General features: G+C 51.9%; 2 protein-coding genes across 8 annotated transcripts in view; one reads left to right on the top strand and one right to left on the bottom strand.

The window, feature by feature from the left end:
* The first annotated feature begins 616 nt into the window (after positions 1-616).
* Positions 617-9,033, top strand: ANKRD9 (ankyrin repeat domain 9). 3 transcript variants are annotated; one of them, XM_007669391.2, is made up of 3 exons: positions 617-750; positions 2,910-2,992; positions 7,879-9,033. In XM_007669391.2, the coding sequence occupies exon 3, from the start codon at positions 7,958-7,960 to the stop codon at positions 8,849-8,851; it is 894 nt and encodes a 297-aa protein (XP_007667581.1). In that variant the 5' UTR covers positions 617-750; positions 2,910-2,992; positions 7,879-7,957; the 3' UTR covers positions 8,852-9,033. The 3 variants fall into 3 exon arrangements, with proteins under 3 accessions (XP_007667581.1, XP_001513645.1, XP_007667580.1); XM_001513595.3 differs by lacking the exon at positions 2,910-2,992 and having other exon boundaries at positions 7,882-9,033; XM_007669390.2 differs by lacking the exon at positions 2,910-2,992.
* A 10,377-nt stretch (positions 9,034-19,410) lies between these two features.
* The window catches only part of TECPR2 (tectonin beta-propeller repeat containing 2), an 80,940-nt gene continuing 77,311 nt past the window's right edge, over positions 19,411-23,039 (bottom strand). For 4 of the 5 annotated variants that reach the window (XM_029058552.2, XM_029058571.2, XM_029058560.2 and 1 more), the window contains 2 exons: positions 22,393-22,542; positions 19,411-21,438 (listed from right to left, as the gene is read on the bottom strand). In XM_029058552.2, coding sequence (XP_028914385.1) covers positions 21,281-21,438; positions 22,393-22,542 — 308 coding nt within the window. In that variant the 3' untranslated portion in view covers positions 19,411-21,280. Of the gene's footprint in view, positions 21,439-22,392; positions 22,543-23,039 lie in introns of those variants that run through there. The other variant, XR_003756981.2, reaches the window with a different exon arrangement.

The raw sequence follows: 23,039 nt of genomic DNA, 5'->3' as shown, positions 1-23,039 counted from the left end.
GCCGGGCTTCGGCTGTCAGGAGGCCGCCGGGCTGGGCCGGGCGAGCGCAGCGCCGCGCCGCCTTCTTCCTCTCCTCCTTCTCCTCTAGCTTCTCCTGCTTCTCCAGCTCCTCTAGTTGCTCCTGCTTCTCCTGCTCCAGCTCCTCCATCTCCTGCTCCTGCTCTTCCAGCTCCTCTAGCTGCTCCTGCTTCTGCTTCTCCAGCTCCTCCAGCTCCTGCTCCTGCTCCTCCAGCTCCTCTAGCTGCTCCTGCTCCTCCAGCTCCTCTAGCTGCTCCTGCTCCTGCTCTTCCAGCTCCTCTAGCTGCTCCTGCTCTTCCAGCTCCTCTAGCTGCTCCTGCTCCTCCAGCTCCTCTAGCTGCTCCTGCTTCTCCAGCTCCACCTCCTCTAGCTGCTCCTGCTCTTCCAGCTCCTCTAGCTGCTCCTGCTTCTCCTGCTCCTGCTCCTCCAGCTCCTCTAGCTGCTCCTGCTCCTCCAGCTCCTCTAGCTGCTCCTGCTTCTCCAGCTCCACCTCCTCTAGCTGCTCCTGCTCTTCCAGCTCCTCTAGCTGCTCCTGCTTCTCCTGCTCCTGCTCTTCCAGCTCCTCTAGCTCCTCTAGCTCCTCCAGCTCCTGCAGCTCCTGCAGCTCCTCCAGCTCCTGCAGCTCCTCCAGCTCCTGCACCTGCTCCTGCAGCTCCTGCAGCTCCTGCTCCTGTCTTCTCCCGCGCCCGGCGCCACTGCGGGAGAATCGGGAGAGCCTTCTCCGGGGCTGAGGTGAGGGGCGGCCGGGGGAGGGGGTCACGGGCCGGGCTGGCTGCTTGCCCAGGGGCTCCCTCTCCGCCTCTGAGTGTGTGCGTGTGGGCTTGCTCCCCTCCCCTCGTGGGAGCCCGGGATCCCCCCCCCCCCACCACACACGATTCAATTCAGTCGTGTTGACGGAGCGCTTACGACCTGCAGAGCACTGTACTAAGCGCTTGGAAAGCACAGCTCACCACTACATAGGGACGATCTCTAGCCAACAGCGGGCTCGCAGTCTGGGGCCGGGGGGAAGACGGACAGCAAAACAAGTAAAGGGGCATCAATATAAATAAATAGAATTATAGCTGTATCCATCTACACATAAGGGCTGGGGGGAGGGAGGGAAGAGCAAAGGGAGTCAGCCGAGGTGATGCGGAAGGGAGGGGGAGAGGAGGAAAAGGGGGGCTAAGTCCGGTCCTCTCTTCTCAGCGCTTAGAACAGTGCTTGGCACATAGTAAGCGCTTAACGACCCCCATCGTTATTATCATTATTATTGTTAAGCGCTTAACAACCCCCATCTTTATTATCATTATTATTGTTAAGCGCTTACTATGTGCCAAGCACTGTTTTAAGGGCTGAATATCATCATCATCATCATTATTATTATTATTATTATATATTATATATACTATGTGCCAAGCACTGTTTTAAGGGCTGAATACCATCATCATCATTATTATTATTATTATTATATAACCAGGGCCGGGCCTGCTGGATGATTCCCACATGCGTGTCCCCTGAACTCTCACACGGGTGCACACGCATGATCACAGAGACACCCCCTTCCCCACTTTATCCCACAGGCCCCCCCGCCTCTCCTCCCTCCCCACAACTTTTCCTCTCCTTAGTTGCCTCCCCCTGGCCTGGGCCGGAGACCCCCGGGGTGGGTGATGATGAGGATGGTGTTGGTTAAGCACTGTGAAGCACTGACCTAAGCGCTGGGGTAGATTCAAGGTAATCGGGGGGGGGGGCTCTCAGAGAAGCCGGAGTCCCTGGTGAGGCCTAGTTGCCATCCGGTGTTGAGGGGGTGTTTGCCTGCCTGTGGCGAGCAACGTAGAAGCGGCCTTCCCGCTGGCGTGTCCAACCCTGGGGTCTAATTCCACCACCATGGGATCCAGTCCTTGTCTCACATGGGGCTCACAGTCTTAATCCCCAATTTACAGATGAGGGAACTGAAGCCCAGAGAAGCTAAGTGACTTGCCCAAGGTCACACAGCAGATAAGTGGCAGAATTGGGATTAGAACCCATGTCCTTCTGACTCCCAGGCCCGTGCTATATCCACTACGCCGTGCTGCTTCTCTGAGACCGGAGAGGTCCCACCCGAGACCCCCCCCTCCGCCATCTCTCCCACAGGGGAGGAGGGGCTCCCCGGGCGCCCGCAGGAGGACCCGACAGGCCTGAGGATGGTTCGGGTCTCCTCCAGGTTTAAAAAGCCTGGGGGCAAACCATCCTCCCTTGACGCCCTCCCTGGTGCCCTCCCAGACTTTACTGCCCCAATCTCCACAGCGGTGAAAACTTCAGTGGGTGGAGGGAGAGCAGGCCTGGGCTCCCAAGTCTCTCCCACAACTGGCCCCTGAAGTTGTTGCACAAGGGCTTAGGGTGGAAGAACCTCTCCCGGTCCCCACCCCCATCTTAGCGTCCAGTGCAGTAGCTTTATTTCCCCTGCCTCTCCCCCCAACCCCAAGCCGGACCAACCCTGAGGACATCCACCACCTAACGGGGCCATTCTTCAGGTTGGCCTCTGGTCTCCATTTTCAGCCTGCTTTGCTCTGTGACCTTGAGTGACAGCCTTCCCTTCTGGAAACCTATCTGTTGCCATCTATAAAATGGGACGAGGGGGAAATTCCTCCCAGATTTGGTGGGGTCGGGGAGGAGGATTGGGAAATAGAGTTACCTCATTCTAAGCATTTACTTATTGGGCATTGGATGGACCGAGGTCCCCGCCATCTGGGGACAAGGCTGGACTCAGCTGAGCGAGTTGGGGTTGGAGCAGCAGTCTGGCTTGGTCAGGTTGGTTTCCTCCCCGTGAAGCCCCAGAGCTGAACTGCCCAGGTTTATCTGCCCCAACAAGCTCCTTATCGGGTTTTGCAATGTCACAGCATCACCTCCCTCTCCTCCCCCTCCCTCCTCTGCAGGCTGAAGCTGGGGCTGCCGGAGGGGAAGTCCTGGACTAATTGTAGCGTTTGGCAGGAAACAACAAGCCCCCACCCCCGGAGAGGTCTATATCTTTTTTCTTTTTAAATGGTACTTGTATAGCCCTTATTATGTGTCCTACATTGTTTTAAGTGCTGAGGTAGGTACATGGCAGACGGGGTTCACAGTCTACGTAGGAGGGAGAAGAGGTATTGAATCTCCATTTAACTCTCGAGGGAACTGAGGCCCAGAGAAGTTAAGCGATTGCCTGAGGTGACACAGCAAGCAACTGGCAGAGCTGGAACTAGAGCCCAGATCCTCAGACTCCCAGACCCGGGCTCTTTCCACTAGCCCACCCTGCTTCCCTTCTCAAGTGCCCAGCAGTCTCTTCAGAAGGAACCAGACACTCCCTGGACAGGGGGGCTCTCAGGGAGGCCGGACTCTCTGTTGAGGCCTGGTTGCCGTCCGATTTCGAGGGGGCGTTTGCCTGCCTGTGGTGAGCAACGCAGAAGCCGCCTTCCTGCTATCGTGCCCTGCCCTGGGGCCTAGTTCCGCCACCACGGGAAAGGATCGGTGGTTCTCTGACACAGTTTCAGGGCCGCGACCTCTCACTGGGCCGTGATCCCGTTGGGAATCCGTCTCCCTGCTAGAGAAGCAGCGTGGCTTAGTGGAAAGAGCCCGGGCTTGGGAGTCAGAGGTCATGGGTTGTAATCCCGCCTCTCTGAGCCTCAGTTCCCTCATGTGTAAAATGGGGATGCAGACTGAGCCCCACGTGGGACAACTTGATAATCTTGTATCTCCCCCAGCGCTTAGAACAGTACTTGGCACATAGTAAGCACTTAACAAATACTGTAATTATTCTTCTTCTTCTTTCCAAGATGGCAGAGTGGCATCACGTGCGTGATCTCATTGATTCTTCCCCCTCTGGCCATGTGAGAGAGGAAAGGGCAGAGAAGATCAGACCTATGTTTACAAGTGAGGCTCAGAGGGGTTCAGCACTTAGAACTTAGAGAAGCAGCGTGGCGCAGTGGAAAGAGCACGGGCTTTGGAGTCAGGGCTCATGAGTTCGAATCCCAGCTCTGCCACTTGTCAGCTGTGTGACTGTGGGCAAGTCACTTAACTTCTCTGTGCCTCAGTTCCCTCATCTGTAAAATGGGGATTAAGACTGTGAGCCCCAGGTGGGATAACCTGATTCCCCTGTGTCTACCCCAGCGCTTAGAACAGTGCTCTGCACATAGTAAGCGCTTAACAAATACCAACATTATTATTATTATTATCACTTACCTGAAGTTCCACCTCAGATCAGAACCAAGCCTTTCTGACCCCTAGGAAAGTCCCCCTTCCCCCCAGGCTCCAAGCAGAACCGCAATTGTCTAAACCCAGTGGGAACCTGAAGTGGAGGCCCCTAACCCTTTTTTTAGCTGCAGGAGAGGGATACCTGTTTGATTTAGGATGGTGTTTCTGATGGTTAAGGAAAGCCTGTAATCCAGCTCAGCGAGGTCAAGGGTGGGGAGTGGGGAGAGGAGGCACAGAGCATCACAACAGGAGAAGATGAACATTCATTCAATAGTATTCATTGAGCACTTACTATGTGCAGAGCACTGTACTAAGCGCTTGGAATGTACAATTAGGCAACAGATATAGACAATCCCTGCCCGGTGACGGGCTCACAGTCTAGTAAACATGAAGGGCAGTGAAAGGGATTTGGGTTTGAAGCAGGAAGAACTCGAAACCCATTTCTGGCAGACTTTCGGCGGCTATCGTTTTCCTCCTTCAGTTCACCTCCCGAGAAACAGGTGTGGCATTTATCTGGCAGGATGTGTAGGCTCTTTAGTAATAATGATGATAATAATAATTGTGGTATTTTTTAAGCCCTTGCTATGTCCCTGGCACTGTAGTGAGGGTTAGGATAGAAATGAGATAATCAAATAGAAGATAATCAGATCAGATACAGTGTCTGTCCCACGCTGGATTCACTGTCTAAGGGGAAGAGAGGCAAGTTTTACAGATGAGGAAACTGAGGCCCAGCAGAGTTAAGTGACTCACCCAAGGTCACACCGGAGGCAGAGCAGGGACTCCCAGGCCCCTGTTCTGTCCACCAGACCACTCTGCTTCTCTTTCTGGGGGCAAAGCCAATAGCGCAGGCAGATTTCCACAGTCCTCTGCCATTACGTCAGACTTCTTGAACTGTCGTTGCCATCCTCGGGATGTCTGGAAGGTCCAGCGGGCCTGGGTGCCTTGAACTTTGCCCTTTCCATTTGGAGACAGTGCCGCCGGCAGAAAGACTGCATCCATGGGGGTTGCTCCGGGATTAGAATCTCTTGCACCCGGAGCTGTGGTAGACGGGCCCTGCTGGGACTTTGCTTCTCGAAAGCAGGTCGCCCATGGTGGTCCCTAGGTCCCCGCTGCTGGTCAGCCATGTGCTGACCAGAGGCCAGAGTGGTTTGCTCAGGTGTGGCGGGTGCCCGGGCTCCCATCCGATGTCATCCTGTCCTAACTGCTGTCGAGGCAAGGCGAGCCCACCGGCCGAGTCTCCCATCAGGAGGGATGGGTTCGGAGGATCCAGGTCCACTCCCGGCAGGGAGAGCCCCCCCCGCTGTCCCCCAGGTTGCCCCTCGGTCGGGAGTGACCGGAATCTCCGAGCTCCGACCCTAGGAGCCACCGTGGGGAAATCTGCCCACGGCCTGAGTGCCCACAACCCATCAGGGCAGAGTCTGCCGGAGTTGATGTGGGGCTGCCGGTCCCAACGTGGAAAGAGAGGCGGGACCCACAGGTTTTTAAGGGACTCGGGAAGGGTCGTGATAAACGGTGCACGAGGAGAAAGGGTGAAGGGAAGGAGACAACTCACTCCGTCTGCAAATAAAGGCTAACTGGGAATGCGTTGGCTGCTATTCCCCCAAACGGAGAAGCTGAGAATCAGCGTTACTTAGTGGATGGAGCACTGGGTTCTAATCCCAGCTCAGCCACTTGTCTGCTGTGTGGCCTCGGGCAAGTCACTTCACTTCTCTGTGCCTCAGTTATCTGTAAAATGAGGATTAAGACTGTGAGCCCCATATGGGACAGGGACTGTATCCAATCTGATTACCTTGTATCTACCCCAGTGCCTGGCACCTAGTAACCACTTAACAACTACTATTTAAAAGAAAAGGGGGGCTGAGACATTGTCCTGGACCCTCTGCTCCCAGCCCTGAAACAGGCCCAGCAAGAGGAGGGAGCAGGAAGGGAATCCAGTGAAGGGGAAAGAGGTGATAGTAGATGGGCGGGATTGTCTCTATCTGTTGCCGAATTGTACTTTCCAAGCATTTAGTACAGTGTTTTGCACATAGTAAGCGTTCAATAAATACTATTGAATGAATGAATGATGGGAAAGGGATGGGAAAGGCTGGGGAGTGCTGATGTGACTGTGGGGAGTTGGATGGGTGGAGCAGAAGCAGGGGTTGGGTGGGTTCCGTCCACGAAAAGCAGTGTGGCCTAGTGGATAGAACACAGGCCTGGGAGTCAGAAGGACCTGGGTTCCTACTCCTGGCTTTGCTACGTACCTGCTGGGTGACCTTGGGCAAGTCACTTCACTTCTCAGTGCCTCGGTTACCTCATCTGGAAAATGGGGATTAAGAGTGTGAGTCCCATGTGGGACAGGGACTGTGTCCAATCTCATTAGTTTGTATCTACCCCAGAGCTTAGAACAGCGCTTGGCACACAGTAAGTGCTTAATACCATAAAAAACTTAACAAATACTATTGTCATTATTATTACTGAGTCCCTACAGCAGAGCCTTGCCCAGACAATGGGTTTCCCATACAACCCGATTGTACTTCTCCGAAGTCGAGCCCAGCGAGACCCAGGATGGGTTCAGCTACCCTGTCCTCCCCCCTCAGAACTCTGTGACCTCTCCCTGGTTCACAGCACCTGGGGTTGGACTGTAAGCTCCTTACAGGGCAGGGAACATGTCTACCAACTCTGTGGTACTGTACTCTCCCAAGCGCTTAGTACAGTCGCTTAGTACAGTGCTCTGCACACAGTAAGCGCCCACCGCTGATATCGATCTGGGTGTCTCCCTCCAACCGGAGTACAGAACCTCACTTCCAAGGGGCAGTGACCGGGTCAGAGTCATTCTGGCTGCTGGAATTGCAACTGGCAGCAGGCCACTGTAGCCACGTGGTAGCCCCCTGCAGCGGTGGGCCCAGCTCAGGAATTGGACACTGGACCATGGAGCGCTGGCCCATGCGTCTGATTCTCCGGGGGGTGTCCCGGGCCTCAGCTAGGCTGCTCGGGGCCCAGCTTGACCTTGAGACGCCTCCTTGTCTAACGTGGGAGAAAAAGACAGAGCCCAAAATGAACCTCAGAAATATAACCATGCAGATTCAGAAGGGAAGGCTTGTGGAGGAGGAAGGGGGATCGGTCGTGAAGAGTGCTAGTGCGTAGGAAGCGAGATGAGGAAGTAGCAGAATTCATTCATTCGTTCGCTAAGCACTTGGGAAAATATAATACAACCGAAAACAGTGACATTCCCTGCCCAGAACGAGCTCACGGTCTAGAAGGTGGGGGAGACAGATCAATACCAATAAATAAAATAACAGATATATACATAAGTGCTTCTGGAGGAGGTGGTCTTGGGCCGTGTGCGTTTGTGACCAGGGTCTTATCGGTTTGAGGGGTTTTGGGGGTATTCCTTATGTGCCAGGCACTGTTCCGAGCGCCGGGGTAGATACAGGCAAATTGGGTCGGACCCAATCCGTGTCCCAAACGGGTCTCACGGTCTTAATCTCCATTTGACAGATGAGGTAACTGAGGCCCAGAGAAGTGATTTGACTCATCCAAGGTCACCCAGCGGCCGAGTGGCAGAGCTGGGATTAGAACCCAGGTCCTTCTCACTCCCGGGCTCTGTCCACCACGCCCCGGAGGCTTCCGTGGGCCATCACCGCCTGCCTGACCCCGCTGCTTCCCCTCAACGTTTCTTCCTCCTCTCTCCAGCAGGGCTCCCGGTAACGTGCGTGGAGCCCGGCATGGGCCGGGGTTCCCCGTGACGCCAGCCCCTCGCCCCCACCCCACCATGCCCTGGGACGTGAAGAGGCAGAGCAGCGGCCCCGGCAGCCGCGCCCAGGAGCGGGCTCAGAAGCAGTGCAAGAAATCCTCCTTCGCCTTCTACCAGGCCGTGCGGGACCTGCTACCCGTCTGGTTCCTGGAGGACATGCGGGCCACGGAGGCCTTCCACTGGGAGGAGGGCGGCACGGCCAGCACCTACTCGCCCTCCGAGGCCCTGCTGTACGCCCTGGTCCACGACCACCGGCCCTACGCCCAGTACCTGCTGGGCAAGTTCGCCCAGCGGGCGCTGGCCGTGCCCAGCCCGACCTTCAGCTGCTGCCAGGCCCCCTCCCCTCACCTGGCCATGGCCGTCCGCTACAACCGCGTCCACATCCTCTGCCGCATCCTCCGGGCCGTGCGGGACCTCCCGTCCGGCGAGCGGGCCGGCTACCTGGACCGCCGGGGCTGCGGCCGGGTGGAGGGCGGCCAGACGTCGCTGCACGTGGCCTGCGAGCTGGCCCGCCCCGAGTGCCTCTTCCTGCTGCTGGGCCACGGGGCCTCTCCCTGCCCGCGGGACGCGGCGGGCCACACGCCGCTCGACCTCGTGCTCCAGCAGCTCGGGCGGAGCTCGGGCGCGGCCCCCCGCGACCAGCTGCTGCTGCTGGACCTGCTGTTCCTCTACGTGCCCCACGGCTTCCCCTGCCCCATGCGCCCGCAGCTGCTGGAGAACAGGCGCCACTGGCAGACCCTCGTCGGGGAGCCCAAGTTCCAGTGGCTCGTCGGCCTGGCGCCCCCGTCCCTCTTCTCCAGGGCCATGCAGGTCCTCGTCCGGGCCATCTCTCCCCGGCACTTCCCGGAGGCGTTGGACCAGCTGCCCCTGCCCGCCTTCCTCAAACCCCTGGACCTGAAACTGAAAAGCTAGGGGACGGCCCGGCTGGCCGGCTGAGGGGGCCCGACCCGGATGCGGAACGACTGTCGAGCTGCTCTTCCTGCACGGGAGGATAAACATGCACTTGTTTTAAGCGGGGAAAAAAACTATTTTTCAAAGAGTTGGAATGGCACTTTACATCTATTTTATTAAAAAAAAAAAAAACCCCTCCATGTCCACAAATGCCTGACGTAGCAAGATTTCGACCCCAGTAGCATTCACAGCAGCAGCCCCTCTGCCTGAAAATAAGCCACAAGCTCAGTAACGGGAATAATAATTATGGTGTCTAAGCACTTTGCTGCCAAACCCTGCGGTAGATACAACATATTCAGGTGGGACACAGTTTCTGTCCCACGGGAGGCTCACGGTAGGAGGGAGGAGGAGTTAGTCCCCATGTCCCAAGATGAGGAAACTGAGGCACAGAGAAATGAAGTGACTTGCCCAAGGTCAACAGACAAGTAGAGAAGCAGCCTCAGTTCCCTTTTCTGTAAAACGGGGATGAAGACTGCGAGCCCCATGTGGGACAAGGACTGTGTCCAATCTCATTAGTTTGTATCTACTCCAGGGCTTAGAACAGTGCTTGGCAAATAGCAAGCACTTAAATACCATTAAAAAAAATGGTGGAGCTGGGATTAGAACCCAGGTCCTCTGACTCCCAAGCCTGTGCTCTTTCCACTAGGTTGTACCGCTTCCCTGAAGGGCTGGGAGTGCAGCAGTCCCCTCGGCAGGGCCCGGCCTGCCCACTAGCCCCCTGCCCGCCCGGCACCCAACAGCAGTGACACTGTGGGTCGGGGGAGAAAGCGGAGCCTTGGTGGGCGAGGCTCTGGGCTTGCTAGGCAGCAGTTTGGTGGTGCCAGTTACAGGCAAGGAAGACAGACAAACACACACAGGCACACCATTCCTCCCTGTGACCCACTGGACCAGCGAGCAGAGTCGGCGGTAACAAGATGAACAGGTGCACACCTGCCAAAGATGACCTGGACACTAATTTTAGTTTATTTGATGATGATGGTATTTGTTAAGCGCTTACTATGTACCAAGCACTCTTCTAAGCGCTGGGGGGATACAAGGTAATCAGGATGTCCCACGTGGGGCTCACCGCCTTATTCCCCATTTTACAGATGAGGTAACCGAGGCACAGAGAAGTTAAGTGACGACCAAAGTCACACAGCTGACAAGTGGCAGATCAGGATTAGAACCCATGACATCTGACTCCCAAGCCCCGGCTCTTTCCACTGAGCCACGCCCTTTAAGGTGCACAATGCTTATTTTCCCAAAGAGAGCTCTCAACAGCCCCATCATGGAGACAGAGAAAAGCAGGAAGTATTAACTTTGTTTAAATATGAGGAAACAGAGGCACAGAGAGGCTTAAGTGAGTCATCCAAGGGAAAAAGCACACAGCAGGTCAGGGCCTGTGCTGGGAAGAGAACGCCAAGTGTGACTTTTTATTCTCCTTCTTTAGACCGTGAGCCCCATTGCAGGGAGGAAGAGCGTCCGACCTGATCACCTTGCACCTTATCCCGGCGCTAAGCACAGACTCTGGCACATAATAATAATAATAATAATGTTGGTATTTTTTAAGCACTTACTCTGTGCAGAGCACTGTTCTAAGGGCTGGGACAGATACAGGGTCATCAGGCTGTCCCGTGTGAGGCTCACAGTTAATCCCCATTTTACAGATGAGGTCACTGAGGCACAGAGAAGTTAAGTGACTTGCCCACAGTCACACAGCTGACACGTGGCAGAGCTGGGATTCGAACCCATGACCTCTGACTCTCAAGCCCAGGCTCTTTCACACTTAAGAAGTCCCACCAATATCATTTTCAGATCCTTTGCTCTGTCACTGTTGTGCTTGACTCCCAGCAGCCTTCTGGCAGACAACCCACCAGGAGCCAAGAATTAATCTATCAATAATATTTATTGAGTGCTTACTGTGTGCAGAGCACTGTATTTGAGCCCCTGGGGGAGTACAATAGAACAGAAAGCTGGCAACAGCGGGCTCTAAATGTGCATGGGGTGTCTGGTGCCATTTGGACCAAGTAGAGCTGCCCGGCCTCTCCTTTAGGACTGGAATTCTCCCCTTTCTACTGGAGAACGTTAGAAAGACGCCTGTTGGGAAAGAGCACTGGCTTTCAGATTGGTCACCAGCATGCCTGCCCTAATAATAATTATGGTATTCGTTAAGCTCTTCCTGTGTGCCAAGCACCATTCTAAGCGCTAGCCTGGATACAAGCAAATCGAGTTGGACACGATCCCTGTCCCGCTTGAAGCTCACAGTTTCAATCCCCATTTCTCTCTGAGGCACAGAGAATAATAATAATAATAATGTTGGTATTTGTTAAGCGCTTACTATGTGCCGAGCACTGTTCTAAGCGCTGGGGTAGACATAGGGGAATCAGGTTGTCCCACGTGGGGCTCACAGTCTTAATCCCCATTTTACAGATGAGGGAACTGAGGCACAGAGAAGTTAAGTGACTTGCCCACAGTCACACAGCCGACAAGTGGCAGAGCTGGGATTCGAACTCATGAGCCCTGACTCCAAAGCCCGTGCTCTTTCCACTGAGCCACGAAGTGACTTGACCCAGGTCACCTAGCAGGCAAGTGGCGGAGCTGGGATTAGAACCCATGAGTTTCTGACTCCCAGGCCCACGCTCTATCCATCACACCATGCTCCTGGACCAGCAGGGACCTTCAACTCTAAGTAGGTCAATCATATTTATTGATCGTCTATTATGTGCAGATTACTATACTAAGCGCTCGGGAGAATACAATATGACAATAAACAGACACATTCCCTGCCCACAGTGAGCTTCCAGGTTCGCTAGACTGGGCAGCCCTAGGTTGGAGCCTACATCAGCTCTCCTCCCTGGTCTCCGTGCCTGGAATTCAGCGGCTCAGGGAAACTCAAGCTGCCGCGTGCTTCGGAGGGCAGTGCAAATATTGACGCCGTGACCAGGATCTTCAGCTGGACACCCTTCCAACAAACAGACTCTATAATGGTCCCGGGCACAAATAGCTCCAGCCCCCAGGTTGCCGACAAGGTCACTGACAACAATAATAGTCATCGTGGTATTCGTTAAGCTCTTGCTATGTACCAAGCAGGATACTAAGCCTTGGGGTTGATTCAAGAGATGCCTTTGGGGCACAGTCTCTGTCCCACAGAGACAGAGAGAGAACAGGGACTGAATCCTCGTTTTACAGCTGAAGAAACTGAGGCATATGGTCACAAATCAGGCAAATGGTGGAGCTGGGATGAGAACCCAGGTCCTCTGGCTCCCAGGCCCTTGTTCTTTCCACTAGGCCATTCCTCTCCATATGAAGCAGAAATTCAACCAGCTCTCTCCCCTCTACTTAACCTGGCATTCAGCTCCAGCTCGCGTGGTCTGCTCCTCTCACTGTGCCTAGTTCTTGTCTCTCTCACCGCTTATTTCTTGCTCACATCCTCCTTTTTGCCTGGAACTCCCTCCCCACTCACATCCGGCAGACTACTGCTCTTCCCATCTTCAAAGCCCTTTGGAATCACATCTCCTTCAGGAGGCCTTCCGGGACTAATCTCTCATCTCCACTCCCTATTTCCCCCACTGTTTCCATTTCACTAAGGACTCCATTGTACTCTTCCAAGTGTTTAGTACAGTGCTCTGCACATAGTAAGCTCTCGATACCATCGATTGACTGACTGGTAGGACAGGACCTCCCCACTGCTGACCACCTGGGTTCCTTACCTGCTCAGTGGATCGGGCAAAATACTCAGGTAATCCAGGCTTGTGAGGAGGTGGAGAAGATGAAGAGAGGGAGAGTCTTTTGCGGCTGGAGGGGGTGGGGGTGCGGTCCCCTGGCAGGGGACGGAAGCTTCTGGTGGTCAGGGTGAGGAATGAGCCGAGGGCAGAGCTTGGCAGACCAGAAGCCCCCAGTCTGACTGCCCCAGGAACCACCAGGTGCATGCTAGAGTCTCTCGGCAGAAGTCCGCCTTTGCTCCGGTGTCCTGTGCGATTCATTCATTCATTCAACCAACTGTATTTATTGAACGCAGAGCACTGTACTAAGCACTCGGGAGAGTACAATATAACGATAAACAGACTCATTCCCTGCCCACAATGAGCTTCCGGAGCCATAGAGAGCTGGCCCAGAAATCTTGTCTTTTGCTGTCGAGTCGTCTTCGACCCACGGCGATGCCATGAATGCATCTCTCCCAGAACACCCCACCTCTACCTGCAATTGTTCTGGTAGAGGATCCATAGAAATTGGATAGCAGTGTTAAAATAGGGTGCCCACACTATGATTTGTGAGTGGATTTTCCACTGGGGGCTGCTCTGTGGCACATTATCCCCAGTTGTCCCCTGCTGCAACACTACCCCGTGAGCCCCACGTGGGACAACCTGATGATCTTGTATCCCCTCCCCAGTGCTTAGAACAGTGCTCTATGTGCTTGGCACATAGTTAAGCGCTTAACAAATACCATCATTATTATTATTACCCCTCTCTGGCTCTGCTGACCCTGGTGGCGGGGCTGTCTTTCTGTCACTGACAAGCCCTGGATAATAGTAATAATAATAATAATAACAATGGTATTTGTTAAGTGCTTAGTATGTGCCAAGCACCGTTCCAAGCACTGGAGTGGATACAAGGTAATCTCAAGTCTCCCCCCTCAACCCACGCTGTCCCTCTCCTACTCTAATATTTTTTCTAATTATCTAATATTATATTTTATATATCTAATATTTTATTCCCCATTACTACTCCCTTTCACAATTGTAGATAGAGACTCTTCAACCAGGAGCATAAAAGCCTGAGCTTTGCCAGACAGGAGATCCATGAAAGATAGCCCTTCAAAGTTCAGGTCCTTCCTTCCCCATCCTCCTGGGTCCTCAGGTGCCATCTCTGCCTTGGGGCCTTTTTCAGGGCAATGGGGAGGTGGGAGTGGTGAGGGGACAGTTGCTGGTGCTGGGTTGGGGGGGGCAGTAGGGAATGAGGGGGGAAACTTTTGAGGGAAGGGAAGGACTTGTACAGGAATGGAAACCCCAGAGGAGAGAGATTGCAAGACCCAAATATTAATCCTAAATTCTAGTGCACACAATCCTCCCTCCCCCAACAAATTCCCAGCAGCCTCAGAAAGAGAAGGAAGATTCCCTTCCCCACCCCCCGAAAGACACTCAGGACATCTCAGGTGGCCAGGACCCTGGACCAGGAGACCCCCACCTTCCCTGCCATGCTACTGCTGGCTGGTGAGGACACCCTTCAGTCACCTCCCTGATGGGGGTTGCTTTGTAGAGGGGGATGGGGTGTCCAGGTTGCTCCCCTGTGCTTGACAGCATCCCAGGTTGGGTGGCTTTGGGATAGGGTTGGGGCTCTCTGGCGCCAGCCAAGACACCTTCCTTTCCATGGCAGGGACTGATTCCCCCTGCTTCCCCCCACCAGCCATTCTCAGAGTTCAGCAGGGACTTGGAGGGGGCAGGTCAAGGTTGGAGCCCCTATTCGAGGCTGGGTGGCTCCTGGGTGAAGATCAGAGAAGCAGCATGATGTAGAGGATAGAGCACGGGTTTGTGAGTCAGAAGGTAATGCGTTCTAATCCTGGCTCTGCTGCTTGTTTGTGTCCTTGGGCAAGTCACTTCATATCTCTGTGCCTCAGATATCTCATCTATAAAATGGGGATTAAGACTGGGAGCCCCATATGGGACAGGCCTGTGTCCAACCTGATGACCCCATATCTACCCCAGGGCTTAGAACAGTGCTTGGCACATAGTAAGCACTTGACAAATACTATTATTATTAATGTGAAAGCCAAGCTGTTCCTGCCTCCTGAGGCATAGTGTCCCTCCTTGTTTTCTATTAATTTGCCATTTGCCATTTGCCAGTTGAAAGCGCGCGTGCGCACACACACACACACACACACAGAGTCTCCCCATCCCCTAATTCTGATGAATTATTCAAAAGTGAGCATTGTCAAATCTGCAAAAAGAATCAGACCTAGGAGCTGCAAAAGAGGTAGGGAGGGAGAGAGAGGGAAGTCCTGATTTCAACCCAGTAACCTGAAGGGGCTGTGGGGTTGATTCTTGGTGTGGAGCAGTGAGAGAGAAGCCAGACAATGGGGAGACGCCTTCCTTTGGAACTGCTCCCAGCCACTCTCGGTTCCTGAGTTCAAAGCAAATTCCTTTTTGTTTTTCCTGTGTGGATTTCAATATTTTAAGCTCCAACTGACTAGAGATGCCTACCCCGCAACCTCACCAAAGCCCCTCGTAATGATAAAAACTCAAATTCTTGACTCCCTGTGACACTGCCAAGCTAGCCTCCTGACCCCATCTGGACAGAATTCACTGGCCAACCAAGTCTCCCCGCCCAGCCCAGGGCTCCCAGGGTTGCCATTCCTCTTGCCTAGGGTAGGACTGTTTTCCTCCCCAAATTTCTGACTTGGGTTGGTTAAATTGGAGTTTACAGGTCTTTCCCAGGCTGGATTTCCATATCCTCTTTCTCCCCTTTAACTTAAAGGTCTTTCCAAGCAATGTCCTCACACCAAGCCCCAGAGGCAGGGAGGCCTGACGTGATGCTCTCTATCATCCAGATGAGGAATCAGAGGTCCAGAGAGGTTCGGTGGCTTGTCCGAGGTCACACAACACACGCAGGGGTGGAGCCCAAACCTAGAGCCCAGCCGTTGATGGGGTCTGCTCCAGGAATCTCCTTCCCTAATTTTGATTAGCCGGCCAAGCCAGCCAGACCCTTTCCTTCCCCCAGGTAGGGCAGACTCCCTAGACCTGAACCCTGCCTGGAGGAGGCAGGCAAGTCTGGGCCAGGTTGCACCTCTAGCCCAATCTATCAGTGGTATTTATTGAGAGCTTTTTGGGTGCAGGGTCCTGTACTAAGCGCTTAGGAGAGTACAATATAACAGAGTTGGTAGACATGTTCCCTGTTCTACCCTCACTCTCTTATCCCATTCACTCTGGGTACAGTAAAGCCTGTTCTTGAGCAACCAGCCTCCTCCTGAGCGTTTTGGCTTAGTAGCTGAAACTAAGCGTTTTGTCCTCAACAAACTGAGGATGATAAACACCAAGATGACAAAAGCATTTAAAACTGGTTGACTTCACTGTGTGCGCATGCGAGTGTGCTTGTGTATGTGTGTGTAGGAGGAGCAAGGGGGCAACCACACAGGGAAATGTCACAGCAGTGGCTGGCTGCAGACAGAAGGGAAGATGAAAACACAACCCTTGCCCAGGGAATTCGAGGCTCAGAATGTCACTAAACATAGCACCCAATGGGTCAATTATGCTTATCAAAGCCATCTCAATTTAGGGAGGAATGAACTGCCGAATTCATTTACACTGGAGACCAGAAAGTGTCTGTGGGGGGCAGGGAGGGGAGAATGGGGGACAGAGTAGAGGATATTCTGATGCTGGGATGACCTCTTCAACGTAAAAGTGTCCAGTCTGTGCAGTAACATTAAAATCATAATTACAACAGCTACAATTAATTCCTCCAGAGGATCAGAGCCTGTTCCCTTTTCTTGGATAACTGAAATCTCAATATAAGTGCTACTTTTCTTTTGATGTCTCAGTTCTCTCATCGGCAAAATGGGGAATTCAATGCCTGTTCTTCCTACTTAGTCTGTGAGCCCCATGTGGGACCTGAATATCTTTTCTCTACCCGAGCACTAGTGCTTGGCACATGTGCTTAACAAATACCACAATTATTATTATTATTATTATAGGAAATGACTTCCCATATATCTTAAATGGGGTGGATCTGCTGATAAGTGATAATAATAAGAATTGTGTATTTGGCTTTACTAATAATCATGTGGTATTTGTTAGGTATTTACTATGTGCCAAGCACCCTACTAAGCACTGGGGTAGATACAAGCCAATTGGGTTGGACACGGTCCCTGTCCCACTTGGGGCTCACAGTCTAAATCCTCATTTTACAGATGAGGTAACTGAGGTACAGAGAAGTCAAATGACTTCCCCAAGGTTATACAGCAGATATTAACTTCCTCATTTTCCGTTAAGGAAACTGAGACCCAGAAATGAAGCAACTTGACCAAGGTCACACAGCAGGCAAGTGGAAGAGACAGAATTAGAACCCAGGTCCTCTGACTCCCAGGCTCGTGTGCTTTCCACCAGGCCAAGTTGTTTGACTCAGAATCAACTCTGTTTGACTCGAGTGCCCATGTGCAATGTTCCTAAACAACAGGCAGAAAGGCAGCCATAAACTTTTATACTCTGTGTGCTAACCCTCTGGCAGAAGATCCTTTCTGATTTTTGATCTCGGAGATACTTTCATTGTTTCCCACCTCACAGGGACAATATAAAAAGAATGGCTGGTTTTTGATGTGAGGGTGTTCCATCCCGAGACAACTGGGGCAAACCTTCAGAATCATTTACTTCCAACCCTAACTGGTTATTTAATTTGGCCAATGCCATCTCTACAACACTGGGCTAAGACTCCAGGGTAAACCAAATGATTTGGTTGTACTCTGAATCCCCGTAGCTACTTGGCATCAAAGATTTTGCTTCGGAACATTACATTCATACCTCTGAGCCAAACAGGCCTTATTTAACATTTGAACAGTGCGATGGGGTCTCTAAATAAATTCTGTGGAAAAGGATATTTTAAATCTTGAATAATATTCAGCTAGAGAGATCCCCTTGCGTGGGGGCCAAGAGCCCTGGGGAGAGAACAGATGTTGAAAACTATGTTGATTTATTTCATTCTCTCGCTATGGATTTTCCAACAAGAACCCGCAGGGTTCACTGCAATGAGGAGCAAATGGGGTGAAGGTTTGCTGATGAGGCAAGTGGTGTGAGACAGGGGACAGGAGGTAAAAAGCTACCTGCTGTCCCCTAGACCCCACCTCCAACTTTCTGAACCATTTGGATCCCTTTCTTACATTCTTTCTCTTTGTCCATTGTTCCTTGGGGACATCCATATCCACGTGGGTGTTCCCGACAACACTTCTGCTGCCCATTTTCTCTCACTCCTCAAATCCACTGGTCTCCAGCTCCACCCCACCTCACCTGCTCACCAACTTGGACGCACACTTGATTCAATCATCTCAAGTCGCTGTATGATCTCTACGCGACCACAACCTCCTCTCCCCCGAAAACACCCTTCCTCGCAAATCTGTCCTATTCCCCCATGGAGAGCTCCGATCTTTTGATCTGCGCCGATTTTTTTCAAGACATCATGTTCCATTTAGCCTCTGTACCCAAACTACCTGCCTTTGATGCACTGATTGACTCTCTCACCACTACCCTCTCTACTGAACTCAACTCGTTCCCGTCTCTTCATCGATCCTCCCTTTCCTCTCCAAATTGTTTTCACATTCGTCCAAGCACTTATCCTATCCTTACCCTCATTATTGTATCAACTTCCTTGCTGATTTCCCTGCCTCTTATCTCTCCATACTCCAGTTCACACTTCCCTCTGCTGCCTGGATCATTTTTCTACAAAACAGTTCAGTCCATTTTTCCCCACTCCTCAATAACCTCCAGCGGTTGCCCTTCCACCTCTGCATCAAATAGAAACTTCTTAATTGATCTTAAAACACTCAATCAGTTCACCCCCACCTACTGTACTTCACTGGTTTCCTACTACAACCCAGTCCACACACTTCGCCCCTCTCTAGTCAACTTACTCACTGTACCTCAAGCTCACCTATCTCACTGCTGACCCCTTGCCCACATCCTCCCTCTGACCTGGAACTCCTTCCGCCTCCACATATAACAGGCCATCACTCTTCCCCACCTTCAAAACCTTAGTAAAAATCACATCTCTTTCAAGTAGCCTTCCCCAACTAAGCTCTCATTTCTCCTACTCCCTCTCCTTGCACTTGGACCCTCTACAGTACTCTCCCAAGTGCTTAGAAAAGTGTTGTGCACATAGTAAGCACTCAATAAATACCACTGATTGATCGATTGATTCACCCCACTCTCAGGCTCACAGCACTTTTTTACATATCCCATATTTATTTGCACTGTTCTAAGCACTGGGGCAGATTAAAGGTATACAGGTTATCCCACGGTGGGGGGTGGTTTCCACAGTTTTAATCCCCATTTTACAGATGAGGTAACAGGCACAGAGAAGTTACATGGATTGCCCAAGGTCACACAGCAGACAAGTGGTGGATCCAGGATTAGAACCCAAGTCCTCTAACTCCCAAGCCTGTGATCTTTCCACTAAGCCACACTGCTTTATAATACTGTCTCCCCCTCTAGACTACAAGCTCCTCCTAGGTAGGGAATGTGTTTACCACTCTGAGAGAATGAACTCTCCCGAGGGCTTAGCACAGTGCTCTGCACAAAGCACTTAATAAATACCAATGATTGACTGATAATCTTTGACCTGAACAAACAACAAACAAAAACACACTAATTCAGATTTCATTAGCAATTCATTCCTGGGCAGATATTTATGTCAGACTTTCCCAACAGTACAGCTTCGCCCATCAACCAGCAAATACTAGGTAAATCCCCCTGCTGAAAAAAGGGAAATAAACAAGTGAAATGGATAACTGTATTACTGAACCAAGAAGGACACTAGGCATAAAACAGGACCAACCGACAAGCTGTTTTGGAAAAAAGTCTAGTTTATTGCACTGTCTCAAAGCGCAGCAAAAAAAAAAAAAAAATTTTTTTACAGAGCAAAGAAGCTAAAAGTCTTTCAGACTACTGTTAACCAGGCTCAAGTACAATTGCACTAAAAAGTCCCACTGATTTAAAAGGCCTTCAACACCAACGAATGAACCAAGCAAGGCACAGGATATACAGCACGGAAAGGATGATCCAAGCCGGGTTTCTGCCAACCCGTGCTTTAATTAAAAAGAATCCTATAAAAATGTCAAGTCAAAGAATATTTGGGGATTCGGCCCCTCTCCTGGATCAGCAAGGTAAGCTCTCGGCTCCTCCTAGCCAGCTCGGTTTGGAAACGGGCTGTTTCCAGGCTGTGTTTCCATAGACAGGGTTTCCACAGCACCCTGTTGTGCGAGCATAAACAGGCCCGGCGGCCTGGGCCCTGTGCCAAAGGGAAGCCTAAAACGGGCAGCTCGGTGGCAACCTCCATTTAAGACTGAGGAAGGGGAAGGCGTGAGACCCGAGGGCCGTAGTGGGGAAACCCGCCAACGGCTCCTTCCCTCAGCGACAGGTGGTTTATATCTCGCCTCAGCGAAGATTCTTTATGGCCCAACGCCTGCTGCAAATGGAGTGCAGCCCACCAGAGGCTTCTTGTCCCAGGGTCCAGAGACCGGGGTTGGGGGGAAGAGACCTTCTCTTTTGGGGTACGGACCACCTGACATTGAGGCTTCTCATTCCCTTTTCCCCAGCCCCTACTTTTCTGCCGCGCCCTTCCCTCCCTGGCCCGAGATCGGCTCGTTTGAAGTTATGACTACAGATCAAGAGTCCAGGATAAACTGAAAGGGAAAAAAAACACAAGTCTTTCCATTAGTTGCTGAAAACAAACTTCTACCCTACATTTGCAGGGTGTGTTGAGGAGAGGTGAAAATGAGGTATATTAGAGGTTTCAAACAAAAGTAAAATGACAATAATCACCCAGGATGTTGCCTTGTTTTATTATGCTTGTTTGCAACCTCTGTTAAATAGGACTAAAGAGACACGCTAAACTCCCGTCACCATTAAATTCCTCCCTAAAACTTCACGGGCTCCGTGCATGAGACATCCCAAACGGAAAATGCAGACAAGGTCAGAGATACCTTCGTTCTATTACCCTCTTTTTAAATAAAAATGGAATTGCGTTCTTCCAGACACAGGACACAGAGGAGGCTTTGGGAGAAGGATTGAAGCTCAGTTGTGAAATGGTAGGACACTTGTTCTTACTGATCGTTCTTGAAGCCAGTCACTATGGGTGCAAGCTGCCCGACGCCCAGCGGGTTCAGGAGAGGGGGCGGTTCACGCGACAAGGCGACACTGGTCAAACCGGTCAAACAGGCCGCCTTTTAGATGGCCGTATCTTTTTACCCTGCTGAAGATCTCAAGTGTCTCTCCTATGCGCGTAGAGTATATTTCACTGGACTTGGGGTGACAACCGGGGAGAAGCTGAGGGAATAGTAAACTTGTCTGAGGTTGAGAAACCTTGTATGTTAGAGTGGCCCCCGCCTCCGTGTAAATGAACCTCCCCCCCCAACTATTAGTGTGCATGCAGTAACAGCAGCTGCCATTACCAGTAAGGTGAAAAGTAAGTTAATAGTTCCAAAGGAGCTGCCATAACTGAGACTGTTTAATTCCAGTCCGCCACAGCTACTAGTTTTCAAGAGATGCTGAAACAAACATGTGGGTGTGTGCGTTTCAGGAGGGCTGGGTGGATCGGATTTTAGTGTAGAGGAGCTAACGGGGCGTGGCGGGAGACAAGCGGCTTTTAAATCCATCACTTCCCGTCCGGGAATCCTCGGTGGCTCTGGCCGCTGGGGCTTGGACCGGCGACCCTTCAGATGACTTCCCATTCGTCTTCAAAGTCTTCTAGGTGAAGCAAGACGGAAGCGTCGCTGCTTTTCTGAAAGCCAGGTGAATGGCTGAAGGTCTTTGTCAGCCGCTGAAGGAGGTAACCTAAAGGGCCCACGGCCCACAGCTCATCGAACGGGGACACTGCAAAGGAAATGGCCAGCTTTAACCTCCTCTCCCGACTCCCGCAACTGGTGATTCGTTTGGGCTGGCCCCCATTTCCCTCACTGGAGCGTAAGCTCCCTGAGGGCAGAAACTGTGTCTCTGACTTCTACTAAATACTCCCAAGCGCTTAAGTGCAGTGCTCAGCACATGGCAGGCACCCAGCACAGGGGTCTGCACCCCGCAGGAGCTCGATCGATATGACTGATTGATTTGAAGATCCAATCATGTACTAGGAGCTCATGCAAGCAAAGAGTAGTCACGCTGGGTTTCAGAGTCCAGGGATGAAAGCAAACTTTGTTATAGATGCATTTTTTTTAATGGCATTTGTTAAGCAGTTACTATGTGCCAGGCAATGTACTACATGCTGGGGTAGGTACAAGCTAATCAGGTTGGACACAATCCCTGTCCCACATAGGCCTCACAGTCTTTAATCTCCATTTTGCAGTTGAGGTAACAGGCACAGAGAAGTAAACTGACTTGCCTGAGGTCCCATAGCAGACAAGTAGCGGAGCTGGGATATTGCTATGCTGTCCTCTCCCAAGGGCTTAGTACAGTGTTCTGTACATAGTAAGCACTCAACAAATGCGATTGGTAAAGAAAATGGAAAAGAAGTTCCCTTAAGCTCTGCTCTTCACTTTTCACTGTTGCCATACAACTCTGTTAAAACCACCAGACAACCCGGGAGGAGGCCTGTACTTCACATAGGCCACATTTCTTCCTGCTCCGGCAGGCCGGGAGAAACCGCTACGGGGCTTGAGAGGAAGGAAGAGCGGCCCGGGCAGGGAATGTGTCTGTTTATTGTTGTATTGACCTCTTCTGAGCGCTTAGTCAGTGCTCTGCACACAGTAAGCGCTCAATAAATCTGACTGAATGAATGAATTGGAAAAGGGCCTACCCGCCCGGTGGAGAGGATCACACGACCATTTAACTTGCCTGTTAAACAGGACATGTTCCCAGGAATTTTCTTCCAGTAGTCTCCGGCCGGGTTCTTGTCAGTGATGCCGTAGCGGCGAGCTACGTCTCCATTGGCACATCGGGCCCAGACGGTTCTTGAGCTCAGAGCCAAGTGACAGGCCTGTAAACCTAGGAAGCAAGCATACAGTCAATCTTCCCCATCACTGGGATCCATCTAGGTAATAATTATGGCACCTCTTAAGCGCTTACTCTGTGCCAGGCACTAAACTAAGCGCTGGGGTGGAGAGAAGCAAATCAGGTTGGACACAGTTCCTGTTCCATGCGGGGCTCAGAGTCTCAGTCCCCATTTTCCAGATGAGGTAAGTGAGACCCAGAAAAATGAAGTGACTTGCCTAAAATCACACAGCACACAAGTGGCAGAGCCGGGATTAGAACCTGTGACTTTCTGACTCCCAAACCCGGGAACTTTCCACTATGCCATGCATCTATGTGACTTTGTCCCACCCTCCTCAGACCAGATGATCCTTCAACACAAAGAGATGTGCTGGGGACACTCTCCCTATCTTCAAAGCCTTATTAACTAACACCCCATCTCCTCCAAGAGGCCATCCCCAGCTAAGCCCTCATCTCCTCCACTCCCACTTCCTTCTGTGTCATCCTCGCAC

This window comes from Ornithorhynchus anatinus, chromosome 1 (genome assembly GCF_004115215.2).
Source record: "Ornithorhynchus anatinus isolate Pmale09 chromosome 1, mOrnAna1.pri.v4, whole genome shotgun sequence".
NCBI lineage: Eukaryota > Metazoa > Chordata > Mammalia > Monotremata > Ornithorhynchidae > Ornithorhynchus > Ornithorhynchus anatinus.
Note: the sequence above shows the minus strand (reverse complement) of the source record. Positions and strands in the feature narration are given on the sequence as shown.